Raw genomic sequence first — 17,497 nt, 5'->3', positions numbered from 1 at the left:
GACACTATCTGGCCACAGTGCTAACTGTTAGCATAAAACTGTTAGTATGCTAGCTTTTTAAAAATAATCATTTTGCTCCTATTTTTTGTTACTTGACGCTATCTGTCCAGAATGCAAACTTTTAACAAAGAACTGTTAGCATGTTAGCCTTTTTAAACTATTTTGCTCATATTTTGATACTTGACACTATATGTCCAGAGTGCTAACTGTTAGCATTTTAGTTGAGCTTTGGCTCTTCGGCATTCACAGGAAGTTTCTATTAATTTTATATCAATATGCAAGTTAAGGAACATAAATGAATTAATTATGCGTTTTTAAAGTGATTTAGAGGCCGAATTGATTGCTCTCGTTAGCTGCATTGCTAGCCAACAATTACAAAGTAGAATGCAAAAAACCCGAAAAGATTTTATCCTCTTGTCTCATAGAATGATTGTGCAGTTCAGTCCCCCTTTAAAAGTTATTTAAAATTAATTATTTTCTGTTATGCACCCCCCACCCCTCTCCTCAACGTGACAATAAATAGTGTCATTTGTCTATAAAATTGTTATTAGTACACCTCAGCATAACTTTCTATCGTTATTAACAACAAATAAAAAAGAAAGAAACAAAGGGAGAAAGAAAGAAAGAAAGAAAAATAGAAAGAAAGAAAGAAAGAAAGATCAACTTACAACAAATATATTTCATGAACATTGTTTTTAGTCGGTACCAGAAAATGTTAAAAGTGCAGGGATTTGCCTGAAGTGACAAAAAAAAATGTGATTCCTGTTTAAACTATAACTATTATATAAATATGAATATTTTTGGACCGACTTGAACCATTTGATACTAAAAAAATAAAATAAGTAATTATAAAGTCAGGTTGATCAGCAATATTAGTTAATTCGGTTGCACCATATAAAAACAACTTACAGAACAAAAATGAATTAAACAATTTGTGTTGATTTTCTTTTTTTTTTGTTTGTTTATTAAAATGAGGAAGTCGAGATTAATGGCTACAATAAGCACATTTTGTAGTGCACAGATTTTTTCCAAGCAGGGCTTGAACCTCAGTACTTATAAAGCATGTTCCCAAGGGGTCACGCGTCATTTGGGAAGAACTCTTTCAAGTGTTACTGTGGAGAGACGGAGCCGATGGGCCGATGGCGGGGCGGTACACGCTTTGGCCCGGCTCAAGATGGCGGCCAGGAGGCGGAGTATGCAGCGGAACAAAGAGGCGTGGCGTGAGCAATTCCGCCACAATCAAGATCAGGTGCGTGACACACACACTGGTTCTCAATCTGCCCATCTTCTCGCAGCGTTTAAGAGGGAAGAAGGAGGAAGGAGCGAGAGAGAGAGAGTTGGAGTGTCCGCAGGACTGCAGCACGGCAGGAGCAACGAAAACGCGAACGAGCAAAGTATGAGTCCCCAGGGAAGACGACATAAAAGCCAGCCGAGACGAGCAGCAGAGGAGGAGGGGCTGAAAAGCAGCCTGGTCGACTTTGACGCAGAATCCTTATTTGAAAAAATAAGAGTCAAATCTGCTCGACGTGATGTCCTTCCTAAATGGCCCATGCAACCCACACGGTGACGGCTGGAGTCGTTTACAGTTTCCTTTAAGTGCACTTAAAAAAAAAAAAAACTAAGAAATAACTGTTTGTATATGATTATAAATAACTGCACTTAAGCTACTAAATAACCAGAACAAATATCATTGTGTGTACAATTTTGTAATTTTTCATACATCAGAATGACATTTAACATATGGTCAGCATATAAATATGAACAGAAATGTGTTAATAAAAAAAAATTAAGACCAAAAATATTTAATTTGGATTAACCTCGAAAGAGACAAGCGGTAGAAATTGATGGATAGAAAGTTTTTTGTTTTTTTTAACCAGGCACATACTATGTTTGACACAACATGGAGTTCAGTACTGTATTTCTTGCTTGAAATCCTACTTTGTTTCCTTACTGTCTTATTGTTTTGGACTGAATATTAATGTTTGACCAATTGGCGTCTTCTTCTTGTTCTGTTCTTGTTATTTGGAGTCAGGAAGTAAGAGAAATTAGTCAAACATAGTATGTGCGACTAATTTCTCTTACTTCCTGACTCCAAATAACAAGAACAGAACAAGAAGAAGACGCCAATTGGTCAAACATTAATATTCAGTCCAAAACAATAAGACAGTAAGGAAACAAAGTAGGATTTCAAGCAAGAAATACAGTACTGAACTCCATGTTGTGTTGGGAGTTGGCAGAGATTGTGGAGTTGAGTGCACTTCGTTAACACAAAGATGTGGAATTATTTGGCTTTAAAATGAAATGCTTGTCATTTTCAGTATGGCAAGAAACTACCCAAGGTGTGCAATTCTTTGTGTTTGGCGGCCTCTGGCGGTGAAAAGTTGACTTGCATGACAGTATTGGAATTAAAAGTCATGAGTGGCTTGTTTATAAGTTAGCACCAAGTAAAGAGAATGACGTCATGGAAACTATAAATGTGCTGAGAATTGCAGTTGTGTATATATATATATATATATATATATATATATATATATATATAAATTGTGGCACTTACCGTGTTTAAGGCAAATTTAGTTTACAAAATGACGCACATTTTAGATCTCCATGCCGCCACGTGACCTTTCACCTCTGGACTGTTGAGTTGGTCGAACAGGCCACTGTCAATCATCTCCTTCTGCCAGGCGAGGGACGCCGCGCCTGTGCTGAACTCTCGGTAGAATTTCTCATCCTTGGCGTCGAGTTCAATGTCCGGGGCTTCCGACGCGTCCTGGAGGTCGTCGTGGTCTTCGGCGTACACCACGTCGGGTCTTGGCACCCAGGGGGGCTCCAGCAGCCCCGCCTCCAGGCGCCGGAAGTTGATGCTGTTGAAAAAGGCGTGCTCTCGGGGGTCATCGCCGCTGGCGTGGGAGAGAGAAGGTGAGTCAGTGGGCGTTGAAATGAAAGTGACAAATGATTAGGTAAACACGAGTGATGTGCAATACCACTCATTTTTATGTCCAATTCAGGCTTGTGCGCTAATCGCTAGCGAGACACTAGCGCACTATCGCGAGCTGGCATCTAAAGCGCTAATTGCAGGCTGGCAACTATAGCACCAATCGCTACCTGGCAACTAGTCCACAAATTACCAGTTGGCTACTAGAGTGCTAATTTCTAGCTGGTGACTAAAGCGCTAATCGCTAACAGACATATAGCACACTAGTTGCAAGCTGGCAACTAGCACGCTTATCGTTAGCTGGCAACTAGTCCACAAATCACTAGATGGCAACTAAAGTGCTAATCGCTAGCTGGCGACTACAGTGCTACTTGCTAGCAGGTATATAGCACAGTAGTTGAGATCTGGCAACTAGCACGCTTATCGTTAGCTGGCAACTAGTCCGCAAATCACTAAATGGCAACTAGAGTGCTAATCGCTAGCTGGCGACTACAGTGCTACTCGCTAGCAGGCATATAGCACAGTAGTTGAGATCTGGCAACTAGCACACTTATCGTTAGCTGGCAACTAGTCCGCAAATCACTAAATGGCAACTAGAGTGCTAATCGCTAGCTGGCGACTACAGTGCTACTCGCTAGCAGGCATATAGCACAGTAGTTGAGATCTGGCAACTAGGACGCTTATCGTTAGCTGGCAACTAGTCCACAAATCACTAGATGGCAACTAGAGTGCTAATCGCTAGCTGGCGACTACAGTGCTACTCGCTAGCAGGCATATAGCACAGTAGTTGATATCTGGCAACTAGCACGCTTATCGTTAGCTGGCAACTAGTCCACAAATCACTAGATGGCAACTAGAGTGCTAATCGCTAGCTGGCGACTAGAGTGTCAATCGCTAGCTGGCAACTGGAGAGCTAATCACTAGCTGGTGACTAGAGCGCTAATCGCTAGCTGGCAACTATTCTGCAAATCGTTAACTGGCAACTAGAGAGCTGGTAACTAGACCAACTAATCGTTAGCTGGCTTATTTAAAGATGGAAACTAGTGTGCAAATCGTTAACTGGCAACTGGTGCAGTAATGTTTAGCTGGCAACTGGAGAGCTAATTGCTAGCTGGCAACTAGTCCGCAGATCGCTAGTTGGAAACTAAATGGCTAATTGCAAGCTTGGATCTACTCCACAAATTGTTAGCTGGCAAATACAACGGCAATCGCTAGTTGGCACAGGCCGCACTAATCACTAGCTAGCGACGAGTCCACTAATAGCATGCTGTTAACTATAGCGCTAATCACGAGCTTCCAGCTCATCTGCAAATCGATCGGTGGCAACTACAGTGCTAATCGCCAGCTGACATATAGCAGACTAATTGCAAGCTGGCAACTAGTGGGTGCAAAAAACTGGGTGGCAACTATAGTGCTAATCGCTAGCTGACATATGGCAAGCTAATTGCCTGTAATTGGTGTGCAGATCACTTGGTGGCATGTAGAGTACTAATCGCTAGATAGTAAATAGTCCACAAATCGGCAACTGGCAACTAGTCCGCAAGTCGTTGGCTGGCAACTGGAGAGCTAATAGCTAACTGTGAACTCGTCTGCAAATCAATAGGTGGCAACTACAATGCTAATCGCCAGCTGACATACAACACATTAATTGCAAGCTGGCGACTAGCGGGTGCAAATATCTTGGTAGCAACTATAGTGCTAATTGCTAGCTGACATTTAGCACACTATTTCCAAGCCGCCGACTTGCGCGGTGATTGCTTGTAATTAGTATGCAAATCACTGGGTGGCAAGTAGAGTGCTAATCGCTAGATGGCAAATAGTCCACAAATCGTCAACTGGCAACTAGTCCGCAAGTCATTAGCTGGCAACTGGAGAGCTAATAGCTAACTGGCAAATCATCTGCAAATCGATAGGTGGCAACTACAATGCTAATCACCAGCCGACATTTAACACACCAATTGCAAGCTGGTGACTAGCAGGTGCAAATAACTGGGTAGAAACTATAGTGCTAATCGCTAGCTGACATTTAGCACACTAATTCCAAGCCACCGACTTGCGCGGTGATTGCTTGTAATTAGTATGCAAATCACTGGGTGGAAAGTAGAGTGCTAATCGCTAGATGGCAAATAGTCCACAAATCGTCAACTGGCAACTAGTCCGCAAGTCATTAGCTGGCAACTGGAGAGCTAATAGCTAACTGGCAACTCGTCTGCAAATCAATAGGTGGCAACTACAATGCTAATCGCCAGCCGACATTTAACACACCAATTGCAAGCTGGTGACTAGCAGGTGCAAATAACTTGGTAGCAACTATAGTGCAAATCGCTAGCTGACATTTAGGACACTATTTCCAAGCTGGCAACTTGCGCGGCGATTACTTGTATTTAGTATGCAAATCACTGGGTGGCAAGTAGAGTGCTGATCGCTAGATGGCAAATAGTCCACAAATCGTCAACTGGCAACTAGTCCGCAAGTCGTTAGCTGGCAACTTAAGAGCTAATAGCTAACTGACAACTCGTCTGCAAATCGATAGGTGGCAACTACAGTGCTAATCGCCAGCCGACATTTAACACACCAATTGCAAGTTGGCAACTAGCGGGTGCAAATAACTGGGTAGCGACTATAGTGCAAATCGCTAACTGATATTTAGCACACTAATTGCAAGCCGGCGACTTGCGCAGCGATTGCTTGTAATTAGTATGCAAATTACTGGGTGGCAAGTAGAGTGCTAATCGCTGGATGGCAAATAGTCCACAAATCGTCAACTGGCAACTAGTCCGCAAGTCGTTAGCTGGCAACTTAAAAGCTAATAGCTAACTGACAACTCCCCTGCAAATCGATATGTGGCAACTACAGTGCTAATCGCCAGCCGAAATTTAACACACCAATTGCAAGCTGGCAACTAGCGGGTGCAAATAACTGGGTAGCGACTATAGTGCCAATCGCTAACTGACATTTAGCACACTAATTGCAAGCCGGCAACTTGCGCGGCGATTGCTTGTAATTAGTATGCAAATTACTGGGTGGAAAGTAGAGTGCTAATCGCTATATGGCAAATAGTCCACAAATTGTAAACTGGAAACCAGTCTGAAATCATTATCTGGCAATTGGAGAGCTAATAACTAACTGGCAACTCGTCTGCAAATCAATAGGTGGCAACTACAATGCTAATTGCCAGCTAACATACAACACACTAATGGCAAGCTGGCCACTAGCGGGTGCAAATAACTGGGTAGCGACTATAGTGCCAATCGCTAACTGACATTTAGCACACTAATTCCAAGCCGGCGACTTGCGCGGCGATTGCTTGTAATTAGTATGCAAATTACTGGGTGGCAAGTAGAGTGCTGATCGCTAGATGGCAAATAGTCCACAAATCGTCAACTGGCAACTAGTCCGCAAGTCATTAGCTGGCAACTGGAGAGCTAATAGCTAACTGGCAACTCGTCTGCAAATCAATAGGTGGCAACTACAATGCTAATCGCCAGCCAACATTTAACACACCAATTGCAAGATGGTGACTAGCAGGTGCAAATAACTGGGCAGCGACTATAGTGCTAATCGCTAACTGACATTTAGCACACTAATTGCAAGCCGGCGACTTGCGCGGCGATTGCTTGTAATTAGTATGCAAATCACTGGGTGGAAAGTAGAGTGCTAATCGCTAGATGGCAAATAGTCCACAAATCGTCAACTGGCAACTAGTCCGTAAGTCGTTAGCTGGCAAATGGAGAGCTAATAGCTAACTAGTAACTCGTCTGCAAATGGATAGCTGGAAACTAGAGTGCTAATCGCTAAGTGAAATATAACACGCCCTTATAGTTTTTAATTTAAATTATGGTCTATTTAATTTGGCTTTTTTGACATGAATTTGAAAAATTACAAAGTGTTGTGTAAGAATTAAAAATATAAAAGGTAGAGAAGAGTTTGCATAAATATCCATCAGTTTTGTACTTACTGGCACCCGAGGCGATGTTGCACCTTCTTCTTCAGGAAGCCCCGGATGAGGTCAGTGGTTGAGCGTTCGAATCCCTTGTGTTCAAACTTGCACTCGTCTTCCAGCGTGCGGCGAGTCAACTCGCTCTCCTGCACCTTTTCACGGAAGTCTCGAAAAGGCAGGCGAGCGGCCACCATCTCGTAGATGCAGCAGCCCAGAGCCCACCAGTCCACGGACGTGCTGTAGTACTGCTGCCTCAGAATCTCAGGAGCCATGTAACCAGTTGTCCCAGCCTGAATACAAACATACACACACAATTGCTGACTGGCAGCCAGCGCCTCTAATCGCTACCTGGCAGCTAGCGAGCTGACCATTAGCCAGCAGTTTTATTTTGGCGACACCTAGTGGCCACAACCATTCATCAAATTAAACATCTCATCCATCCATTTCCTACCGCTTGTCCCATTTTTTGGGGTCAGGGGGTAGTTGCTGGAGACTATCGCAGCAACAATCGGGCGGAAATGTGGGTACACCCTGGACAAGTCGCCACGTCACACTCACATTCACACACTAGGGCCAATTTAGTGTTGCCAATCAACCTATCCCCAGGTGCATGTCTTTGGAGGTGGGAGGAAGCCGGAGAACCCGGAGGGAACCCACGCAGTCACGGGGAGAACATGCAAACTCTACACAGAAAGATCCTGAGCCCGAGATCTAACTCAGGACTACTCAGGACATTCGTATTGTGAAGCACATGCACTAACCCCTTTCCCTCAGTGCTACCTGGTATACATCTCACATTCAGATAATTTGGAACTTGACATACATGAGTTGGGAAATTGTGTTAGATGTAAATATAAACGGAATACAATGATTTGCAAATTATTTTCAACCCATATTCAGTTGAATATGCTACAAAGACAAAATTTTTGATGTTCAAACTGATAAACTTTTTTTTCTTGGAAATAATCATCAACTTTAGAATTTGATGCCAGCAACACGTGACAAAGAAGTTGGGAAAGGTGGCAATAAATACCGATAAAGTTGAGGAATGCTCATCAAACACTTATTTGGAACATCCCACAGGTGTGCAGGCTAATTGGGAACAGTCGGGTGCCATGATTGGGTATAAAAGCAGCTTCCATGAAATGCGAAGTAATTCACAAACAAGGATGGGGTGAGGGTCACCAATTTGTAAGCAAATAGTCGAACCGTTTTAGAACATTTCCTAACGAGCTATTGCAAGGAATTTAGGGATTTTACCATCTACGGTCCGTAAAATCATCAAAAGGTTCAGAGAATCTGGAGAAATCACTGCACGTAAGCGATGGTATTACGGACCTTTGATCCCTCAGGCGGTGCAGCATCAAAAACCGACATCAGTGTGTAAAGGATATCACCACATGGGCTCAGGAACACTTCATAAAACCACTGTCAGTAACTACAGTTGGTTGCTACATCTGTAAAAGCAAGTTAAAACTCTACTATGCAGAGCGAAAGTATTTTATCAACAACACCCAGGAACGTCGCCGGCTTCGCTTGGCCATAGCTCATCTAACATGGACTGATGCAAAGTGGAAAAGTGTTCTGTGGTCTGATGAGTCCACATTTCAAATTATATTTGGAAACTTTGGACGTGGTGTCCTCCGGAACAAAGAGGAAAATAACCATCCGGATTGTTATAGGCGCAAAGTTCCAAAGCCAGCATATGTGATGTTATGGGGGTGCATTAGTGCCCAAGGCATGGGTAACTTACACATCTGTGAAGGCACCATTAATGCTGAATGGTCCATACAGGTTTTGGAACAACATACGTTGTCATCCAAGCAACGTTATCATGGACGCCTCTGCTTATTTCAGCAAAACAATGCCAAACCACGTGTTACAACAGCGTTACTTCGTAGTATAAGAGTGCAGGTACTTTCCTGGCCCGCCTGCAGTCCAGACATGTCTCCTATCGAAAATGCGTGGCGCATTATGAAGCGTAAAATACGACAGCGGAGACCCCGGACTGTTGAACGACTGAAGCTCTACAGAAAACAAAAATGGGAAAGAATTCCACTCTCAAAGCTTCAACAGTTAGTTTCCTCAGTTCCCAAACGTTTATTGAATGTTGTTAAAAGAAAAGGTGATGTAACACAGTGGTGAACATGCCCTTAACCAAATACTTTGGCATGTGTTGCAGCCATGAAATTCTAAGTTAATTATTATTTGCAAAAAAAAAAAAAAGTTTGTGAGTTTGAACATCAAATATCTTGTCTTTGTAGTGCATTCAACTGAATATAGGTTGAAAAGGATTTGCAAATCATTGTATTCCGTTTATATTTACATCTAACACAATTTCCCAACTCATATGGAAACGGGGTTTGTAGAAAGTGCAGGTCACACACTGACCTTCTGGCAAATGGTTTTCCCTTTTGGCAGCTCGACAGCCAATCCGAGGTCAGACAGTCGACACTGACCGCGAGCGTCCAGCAGCACGTTCTTTGGCTTCAAGTCGCGATACACGATGTCCATGGAGTGCAGGTGGAGGACGCCCATGGTCATCTGAGCGGCGTAGTACACCACACGGTCCATGCGGATACCTCGCTCTCCCAGCTTGTAGATGTGGAAGTGGAGGTCACCTCCGTTCATCAGGTCCATGACCAGGCACAGGTGGGTGTTGTTGTCGTAGGCGTAGGCCAAGTTCACGATGAAAAGACTATTGGCCTTCTCCAGGATCTTCTTCTCCAACAGCGCCAACCTCTCGCCACATTTCTTCTTCAAACATCGTTTTTCCAGCTTCTTGCAGGCGTACATCTGCCCGGATATTTTCACCTGCACCGCGCACACCTACAGCATGGGACATGTGTGCCTAAGAAAGATGTCTCTATGGCAACAGCGCATCACTTGGAACACCTACCTCACCAAAACCACCTTTCCCTAACGTCCGAAACTGATAGAAGTCTTTGTCGCTGATCTTCCGTCTCTCAAACTCCTTCCACTGCAGAAACCTGTAAAAGAACGGACTCCTCAGATACTCACAGAAAGGTTTCCCCCTCAGGAAGTCTCTGGTGGCTTCTTCCATCTTGCTCACCGAGGCTTCGTCCAAGTACTTGACCGGTAAGCACTTGCATGTTTCCGCGAGCTCTCCCGTGAGGAACGTGAGAAAACTCCTGGACTGCTCGAGGAGGTTCTGCATAATTGTTGCTCTCACTTCGTCTTCAGCGAAGCTCAAACCCCTCATCTCCTCCAGGAACTCGAAGGCGGCGGAGTACTCGGGGTTAGAGGTGAGGAGAAACTGCCGAAACAACTTCCTGCCGATGGGCTGCTGCTCGCACAGCGAATCGTACCGCGTCCCTACGGCCTCACGCAGAGCTGAGAGGCTCTTTGGCTGAGGAAGACTCAGGGAGAGTCTCTCCTTCCTCAACGCACTCGGGTCAATCTGCTGAGCTCTCAGGTAGGCCGTGTTGGCCACCAAGTCCTCCACCCGCAACTTACTCATGGCAGAGGCCCCACCTTCCCCGATAGACCTCTACTCCTTTCGTCCCCATCGTCCAGGCACCAGAGTCCCCGGCGAGCACCTCCGAGCATCCCTCGACTCTTGGCGCATTAAAGGCACCACTGTCTTCAGGGATTTGTTGGCAACTTATGCGGTTTGAACTTAAGAGGCTTTAGTTGGGTCTATTTTTAGGAGATGCAAATTGCTTGTGTGCAACAGAAGGACTCAACAAGTTTGGTTTAATAAGGATTCAATTCATCCTAACGAGAAAATGGTCTCTACATCTTGAAGTCCAATCAAATTATTTGATTATGCAGAACTGTGCGTATTGGTCCTGTTAGATGAATTTTATCTAAGTTAACACAAAAACTTTGTGTTGAAATGAGTTCCCAGTGAGAAGACGAAAAGCTGTCTTTGAACCTACCAAGAAGAAAGCTTGTAAAACTCCACAGTTTAGGATGGAATTCAACAGAAAGGTGTTTGTTCCTCTCATTATGTTTAATCAACAGAAAGATATTGTTCCTCACCCAAGAACTACAAAAGCGAAGAGAAAGCAGGACCAGACTCCACTGCAGGCACCGCTTCTTTAAACTGTTTTACGACCTTTTCTGTTAACTGTTTATGACCCTCTTCCCTTAGAAGTAGCTGTTGCCATATATTTATTAATGAAGTCCAGATGCAAATTCATACATTATTCGCTGTTACAAATGGCCCTCTGATGGCAGCCATAACTGCGATGTGGCCCTTAATGAAACAAGTTTGACATCCCTGTATTATGTGATATTCTTGTAATATGTGGTCATTAAAATATGGCTAAAAACTAATAACAGTTGGCCAACTATATTTTGAACAGTACCGTACATGTATGTTTGGAAAATAATTATTTTGAAAAGTGTATAATAAAAAAAAAGAAACGTGTTTAATTACAGCCACACAGCAACCTTTATTTCTAAAAAACTAGTCACATATTTGACAGGTGGAAAACACCCCCGAACACACAAAAGTATAAACCTAACACGTGACCAAACCACAAAGTGTCACCTTTCTTCATGACTCCTCGTGTCTGCACATCAATCTGTGAGCCACCAGTCCGAGTGTGTGACATCCATCGTGTTCATTGCGGGCCCCTGACACTGGGAGTACTGGAACATGCAATCAAAATGGCCGAGTTGACAAGCGATCGACTCCGTACGGGGCGTAGTAACGGTCACGGCCAGATCAATGCCCACCTTTGGGTGCACACAGTTTGAAGTTTGTGAATCACGTGGCCAAAGGGGGCGGGGGGTTATTTGCCGATTCTCTGAACCACCCAGTCCTGCTGGCAGAGGGGGCAGCGATTGTTCTGCTTGACCCAAAGGGACATGCAGCAGTTATGGAAGGAATGGTTACACTCTCCCCACACAACTGTAAGACACGCAAGAGAGAAAAACATTAGATCTTTTAAGAACATATTATTCAGACATTTTTTGTATGTTTGTTTAGCTACTATAGAGTTTCTACAGTTATCAGCAAATTTAATGTATTGACACAAATAAAAATGTAATTCCCATGTGATTATAATACAGTCAAAAGCTTACAAATGTCTGTACGCACATGTCTATGAATTAATCCAGGTCATTGTTATCTCAGGGCGTTCAATCGATCGCAACTGGATCTATTCAGAGACGTTTCGCCTCTCATCTGAGTAGACTTCATCAGCTCGTGCTCATAGACTTAGATTGGTCAGATCTAGTATTGCAGCTGGTGCCAAACCCCATATATTTATACGCCAAAACCTGGAGGGTGTGCCCTAATTGACCAGCATCTGTGGCAACAACATGCCGTGACCGTCCTTGATTTTTTACTTGCTAATGCACATGGGATGTAAGAGTACACGGTACAATGATCATTTCCAATAAAAGTCCCGAAAGTACTACAGTCTAATTTTTTAATTATCGAAAATCCGTCATTTATTAAAGCATTTTAGGCAACACAAAGTCAGGCGCATGCTCATTAGCGTCGTTTGCCTTGATAATCATGGCGGACTAACAACACGGACTTTGCTCTGGAGATTTCCCCTTGGAGTAAACAGAGCCAAGTGCTTGTTTTAACGTCAGTTTCCCCCACTTTCTGCCGTGCGTTTAAGAGCGCACTTCTGTGTTTAGATGGAGACAGGTGTGCAGAATATTGGAGACACTTGTACCCACACTAAAAGTATACAGCGAAGGAGAAAACTATTTGATGTTTTGCAGCAGGCGATGTGTCGTGAACAATGTCACAAATTGTTTATAAAGTATTTACTTTGTTGACTGGGATGTTCACTTGTCTTTTATTTAACTGCAAACTGTATCAATGTTCAAATAATACCAATACTAGCTAAAATGTTTTGTCATCTCATCAAACTGAATGAAGGCTGTATAGATAGTGTTTTCGATGTGTGGGGTGTCACTCTTTATTTCTGTTGGTCAAACTGTTGTATTGAACAAAGACAAGAACAAAGCTTGTTTATTAGACTTCATCTTCATGAGCCAAACTGCTTTGTGTTTTATTTTAATATCAAAATTAAACATAAGGTTTCTATACATTACTTGTGTTTTTTTCATGTTACAAAGGTATTACTTCAAAAACATTCATGTGACACAGCATTTAGTTGATGTGTTATTGTGTATAGTTAATCCTTTATGACATATTTCTGCTCAAACTTTCAATGGATCAGTCCCGATACATCATCTACATGTACTAATAATAAAAACAAATACCTCCCTCTATGAAAATGTAAAAACAAAAATAAAGGCATCATGAAATGACAAAAAGCTGACAAGCTTATATTAATAATACAAAAAAAAGTTTTTATGTATATATATATATATTTATATATATATATATATACACACACACATGTATATGTATATATACACACACATGTATAAATAAAATTATATATATATTTTTTTTTTTTAACTTTTTAATATATATATATATATATATTTTTTTTTTTTTTTTGATGGTCGATTCGTAGAGCATGTGATGGTTCTTGTTTCTCAGTCAGAAAAGATTGTTGTGATATCAAATTGTATTTATTGTGAGTGAGATCTTGACGCCAGAATTGTAAATAATGTAAATAATTCAATGTATATACTCTGATGATTATTAACTTGTGTGATGACCGTATTATGCTGATAGTATATATTTGTACCATGAATTGATTAACGTGGACCCTGACTAAAAGGCCTACTGAAATGAGATTTTCTTATTTAAACAGGGGTAGCAGGTCCATTCTGTGTTATACTTGATCATTTTGCAATATTGCCATACTTTTGCTGAAAGGATTTAGTAGAGAACATCGACGATAAAGTTCGCAACTTTTGGTCGCAAACAGAAAAGCCCTGCCTTTACCGGAAGTCGCAGACGACGACTTCACCCGTTGATGGCTCCTCACATCCGCCACATTGTTTTTAATGGGAGCCTCCAACAAAAAGAGCTATTCGGACCGAGAAAACGACAATTTCCCCATTAATTTGAGCAAGGATGAAAGATTCGTGTTTGAGGATATTGATAACGACGGACTAGGAAACAGAAAAAAAAGTTTAAAAAAAAAAACGCGATTGCATTGGGATGGATTCAGATGTTTTAGACACATTTACTAGGATAATTCTGGGAAATCCATTATCTTTCTATTGTGTTGCTAGTGTTTTAGTGAGTTTAACAGTACCTGATAGTCGGAGGTGTGTGTCCATTGGTGTCTTGACGCTAGTGTCTGACGGAAGTCAACGGCAGATGTAGGACGGCACAAGCTCAGCTGATCTCCGGTAAGTAGCGACTTTTTAACCACAATTTTCTCACCGAAAACTACTGGTTGACATTTGGTCGGGATCCATGTTTGCTTGACCGCTGTGATCCATAGTAAAGTTTCACCTCCGGGAATTTTAAACAAGGAATCACCGTGTGTTTGTGTGGCTAAAGGCTAAAGCTTCCCAACTCCATCTTTCTACTTTGACTTCTCCATTATTATTTGAACAAATTGCAAAAGATTCAGCAACACAGATGTCCAAAATACTGTGTAATTATGCGGTTAAAGCAGACGACTTTTAGCTGTGTGTGTGTGCAGCGCTCATATTTCCTTACAGTCCGTGACGTCACGCGTACACGTCATCATACCGTGACGTTTTCAACTCGAGACTTCGTGGGAAATTTAAAATTGCAATTTAGTAAACTAAAAAGGCCGTATTGGCATGTGTTGCAATGTTAATATTTCATCATTGATATATAAACTATCAGACTGCGTGGTGGGTAGTAGTGGGTTTCAGTAGGCCTTTAAACAAGTTGAAAAACTTATTCGGGTGTTACCATTTAGTGGTCAATTGTACGGAATATGTACTGTACTGTGCAATCTACTAATAAAAGTTTCAATCACTCAATCAATCAATCAAAATAATTAGTTTGTCTGTGTTAGCTCGTACAATAACTGTCAGTATAGCTTAGTTAATTTGCAGGCCACAGGCATGTAAATACAACATTTTTGGATGTTTTATTAGAGGACTTTGAAAGCAGAGTAGATGACTTCCAAATACCTGCAATTTTTGCCGCTTCTTGCTAGCATTTATTCGCTATTTAGAACTCACAATAAAGGAAGCGATCGGGATGAGAATCAGCACCTCCAAGTCAGAGTCCATGGTTCTCGCCCGGAAAAGGGTGGAGTACCATCTCCGGGTTGGGGAGGAGAGCTCTCCCCAAGTGGAGGAGTTCAAGTATTAGGAGTCTTGTTCACGAGTGAGGGAAGAGTGGATTGTGAGATCGACAGGTGGATCGGTGCGGTGTCTTCAGTAATGCGGACGCTGTATCGATCCGTTGTGGTGAAGAAGGAGCTGAGCCTGAAGGCAAAGCTCTCAATTTACCGGTCTATCTATGTCCCCATCCTCACCTATGGTCATGAGCTTTGGGTTATGACGTAAAGGACAAGATCACGGGTACAAGCGGACGAAATGAGTTTCCTCTGCCAGGTGGCGGGACTCTCCCTTAGAGAAGCTCTGTCATCCGGGAGGAACTCAAAGTAAAGCCGCTGCTCCTCCACATGGAGAGGAACCAAATGAGGTGGTTCGGGCATTTGGTCAGGATGCCACCAGAACGCCTCCCTAGGGAGGTGTTTAGGGCACGTCCGACCAGTAGGAGGCCACGGGGAAGACCCAGGACACGTTGGGAAGACTATGTCACCCGGCTGGCCTGAGAATGCCTCGGGATCCCCTGGGAAGCGCTCGACGAAGTGGCCAGGGAGAGGGAAGTCTGGGCTTCCCTGCTTAGGCTGCTGCTCCCGCGACCCGACCTCAGATAAGCGGAAAAAGATGGATGGATGGACGGATAAAGGAAAATATTTGTTTTTGTCGCTCGTACGGATAGTGAATAATTTGCAAAATACAAAAAAAAAACAGTTTCGAATTTAGATTTGTTTCGTTGACATTTGTTTTAGTGTTCATATATGGTGTAAGGCACAACATAATCTAAACAATAGGTTAAAGGCCTACTGAAACCCACTACTACCGACCACGCAGTCTGATAGTTTATATATCAATGATGAAATATTAACATTGCAACACATGCCAATACGGCCTTTTTAGTTTACTAAATTGCAATTTTAAGTTACCCGCTGAGGTATCCTGTTGAAAACGTCGCGGAATGATGACGATTATGTTTACGCGTGCTTGTGACGTTATTGGTTGGAGCGGACATATTCTCCCAGCACCACTCACGGCTAAAAGTAGTCTGCTTTAATCGCATAATTACACAGTACTTTGAACATCTGTGTTGCTGAATCTTTTGCAACTTGTTCAATTAATAATGGAGACTATAAAGAAGAATGCTGTTGGTGGAAAGGGGTGGATTGCAGCTGCCTTTAGCAACCGAAACACAGCCGGTGTTTCTTTGTTTGTTATGAAGCTTTAACACAGAGCGGTCCTCCTGCAGCTGTCAAAAAGGCAGTTGTGATCTTGGCTCCTCCATTGGCTTCTCTCAGAGACACTGGCGGTTACCACAGCCCTCAGACTTTCAGGTATGACTTTATAATCTCACTAAAACACTATTAACACAATAAGCAGATAAGGGATGTGTCTAATAACATCTGAATCGCTCACACTGCCGTCGCCTTTTCTTTCACTCTAACTTTCCTCATCCACAAATCTTTCATCCTCGCTCAAATTAATGGGGAAATCGTCGTTTTCTCTGTCCAAATCGCTCTTGCTGCTGGTGTCTATGATTATAAACAATGTGAGGATGTGAGGAGCTCTACAACCCGTGACATCACGCGCACATCGTCTGCTACTTCCGATAAAGGCAAGGCTTTTTTATTAGCGACCAAAAGTTGCGAACTTTAATGTCGATGTTCTCTACTAAATCCTTTCAGCAAAAATATGGCAATATCGTGAAATGATCAAGTATGACACATAGAATGGACCTGCTATCCCTGTTTAAATAAGAAATCTCATTTCAGTAGGCCTTTAAGTGTACATCTATAACCGGGCTAACTAGATAGCATTAGCCGTCAATCGACTAAACAGCACTTGTTAAGAGTAATTTGTATCTTACCAACACAGTCCTCTTGTTTGTTTTCTGCCTGACACCGGAGACAAGCGTCTGTAAAGAACAAAAACGGGGTTACGCACAGACACGCTAAACTAGCTGGCCGGCTAGTTAGCAGGTGACCGCCGTCACTCACCCATCACTTGCACCCGGCAAATGGCGCAAGTGTCACACTCCACGTCCCAGCTCCACATAGCCACGGCGTTCCACTTTTTAAGTGAAAACATCTTATCCCCACTGGACTTGGAGCCAGACGAGGTGTTGTGGGAGAGAACTATGCCCAGGTCGTCGCCGTCGTCCATGACTGTAGCTCTGGCAGTGGCGAGCCAGCTTGGCGGAGCCAATCAAAATGGACGGAGAAGGCGGACGTCATGTCACTCATTGTCGCCACCGCAAGAGGTCGCTGCAACCCAAGGCTGGTGCGTTCTAATAATAATAATAATGGTAATAATAATTTTATATATATATACAAGCGCACACACACACACACACACATATATATTGCCCGTTGAGACACTTGTGATTTAGGGCTATATAAATAAACATTGATTGATATGTGTGTGTGTGTATATATATATATATATATATATCCATCCAT

At 42.7% G+C, this 17,497-nt stretch overlaps 2 protein-coding genes across 5 annotated transcripts; both read right to left on the bottom strand.

The window, feature by feature from the left end:
* Nucleotides 1-2,127: 2,127 nt before the first annotated feature.
* Nucleotides 2,128-11,121, bottom strand: grk7b (G protein-coupled receptor kinase 7b). Of its 2 annotated transcripts, XM_061919065.1 has the most exons (5): nt 9,946-10,057; nt 9,772-9,862; nt 9,264-9,701; nt 6,891-7,162; nt 2,128-2,897 (listed from the first exon to the last, which is right to left on the bottom strand). In XM_061919065.1, exons 3-5 carry the CDS (start codon nt 9,666-9,668, stop codon nt 2,576-2,578), a joined length of 999 nt encoding a protein of 332 aa, XP_061775049.1. In that variant the 5' UTR covers nt 9,669-9,701; nt 9,772-9,862; nt 9,946-10,057; the 3' UTR covers nt 2,128-2,575. The 2 variants fall into 2 exon arrangements, with proteins under 2 accessions (XP_061775049.1, XP_061775048.1); XM_061919064.1 differs by having other exon boundaries at nt 9,772-11,121.
* A 147-nt stretch (nt 11,122-11,268) lies between these two features.
* On the bottom strand, nt 11,269-17,273 carry rnf7 (ring finger protein 7). Of its 3 annotated transcripts, XR_009809308.1 has the most exons (4): nt 17,036-17,261; nt 16,906-16,953; nt 11,580-11,754; nt 11,269-11,492 (listed from the first exon to the last, which is right to left on the bottom strand). XR_009809308.1 is itself a non-coding variant. In XM_061919078.1 (3 exons), the coding sequence occupies exons 1-3, from the start codon at nt 17,199-17,201 to the stop codon at nt 11,611-11,613; spliced, it is 351 nt and encodes a 116-aa protein (XP_061775062.1). In that variant the 5' UTR covers nt 17,202-17,273; the 3' UTR covers nt 11,269-11,610. The 3 variants fall into 3 exon arrangements, 2 of the variants coding, with proteins under 2 accessions (XP_061775062.1, XP_061775061.1); XM_061919078.1 differs by having other exon boundaries at nt 11,269-11,754; nt 17,043-17,273; XM_061919077.1 differs by having other exon boundaries at nt 11,269-11,754; nt 17,036-17,260.
* Nucleotides 17,274-17,497: the final 224 nt, after the last annotated feature.

This window comes from Nerophis ophidion, linkage group LG13 (assembly GCF_033978795.1).
Source record: "Nerophis ophidion isolate RoL-2023_Sa linkage group LG13, RoL_Noph_v1.0, whole genome shotgun sequence".
NCBI lineage: Eukaryota > Metazoa > Chordata > Actinopteri > Syngnathiformes > Syngnathidae > Nerophis > Nerophis ophidion.
This window is presented reverse-complemented; position numbering and strand designations above follow the sequence as displayed.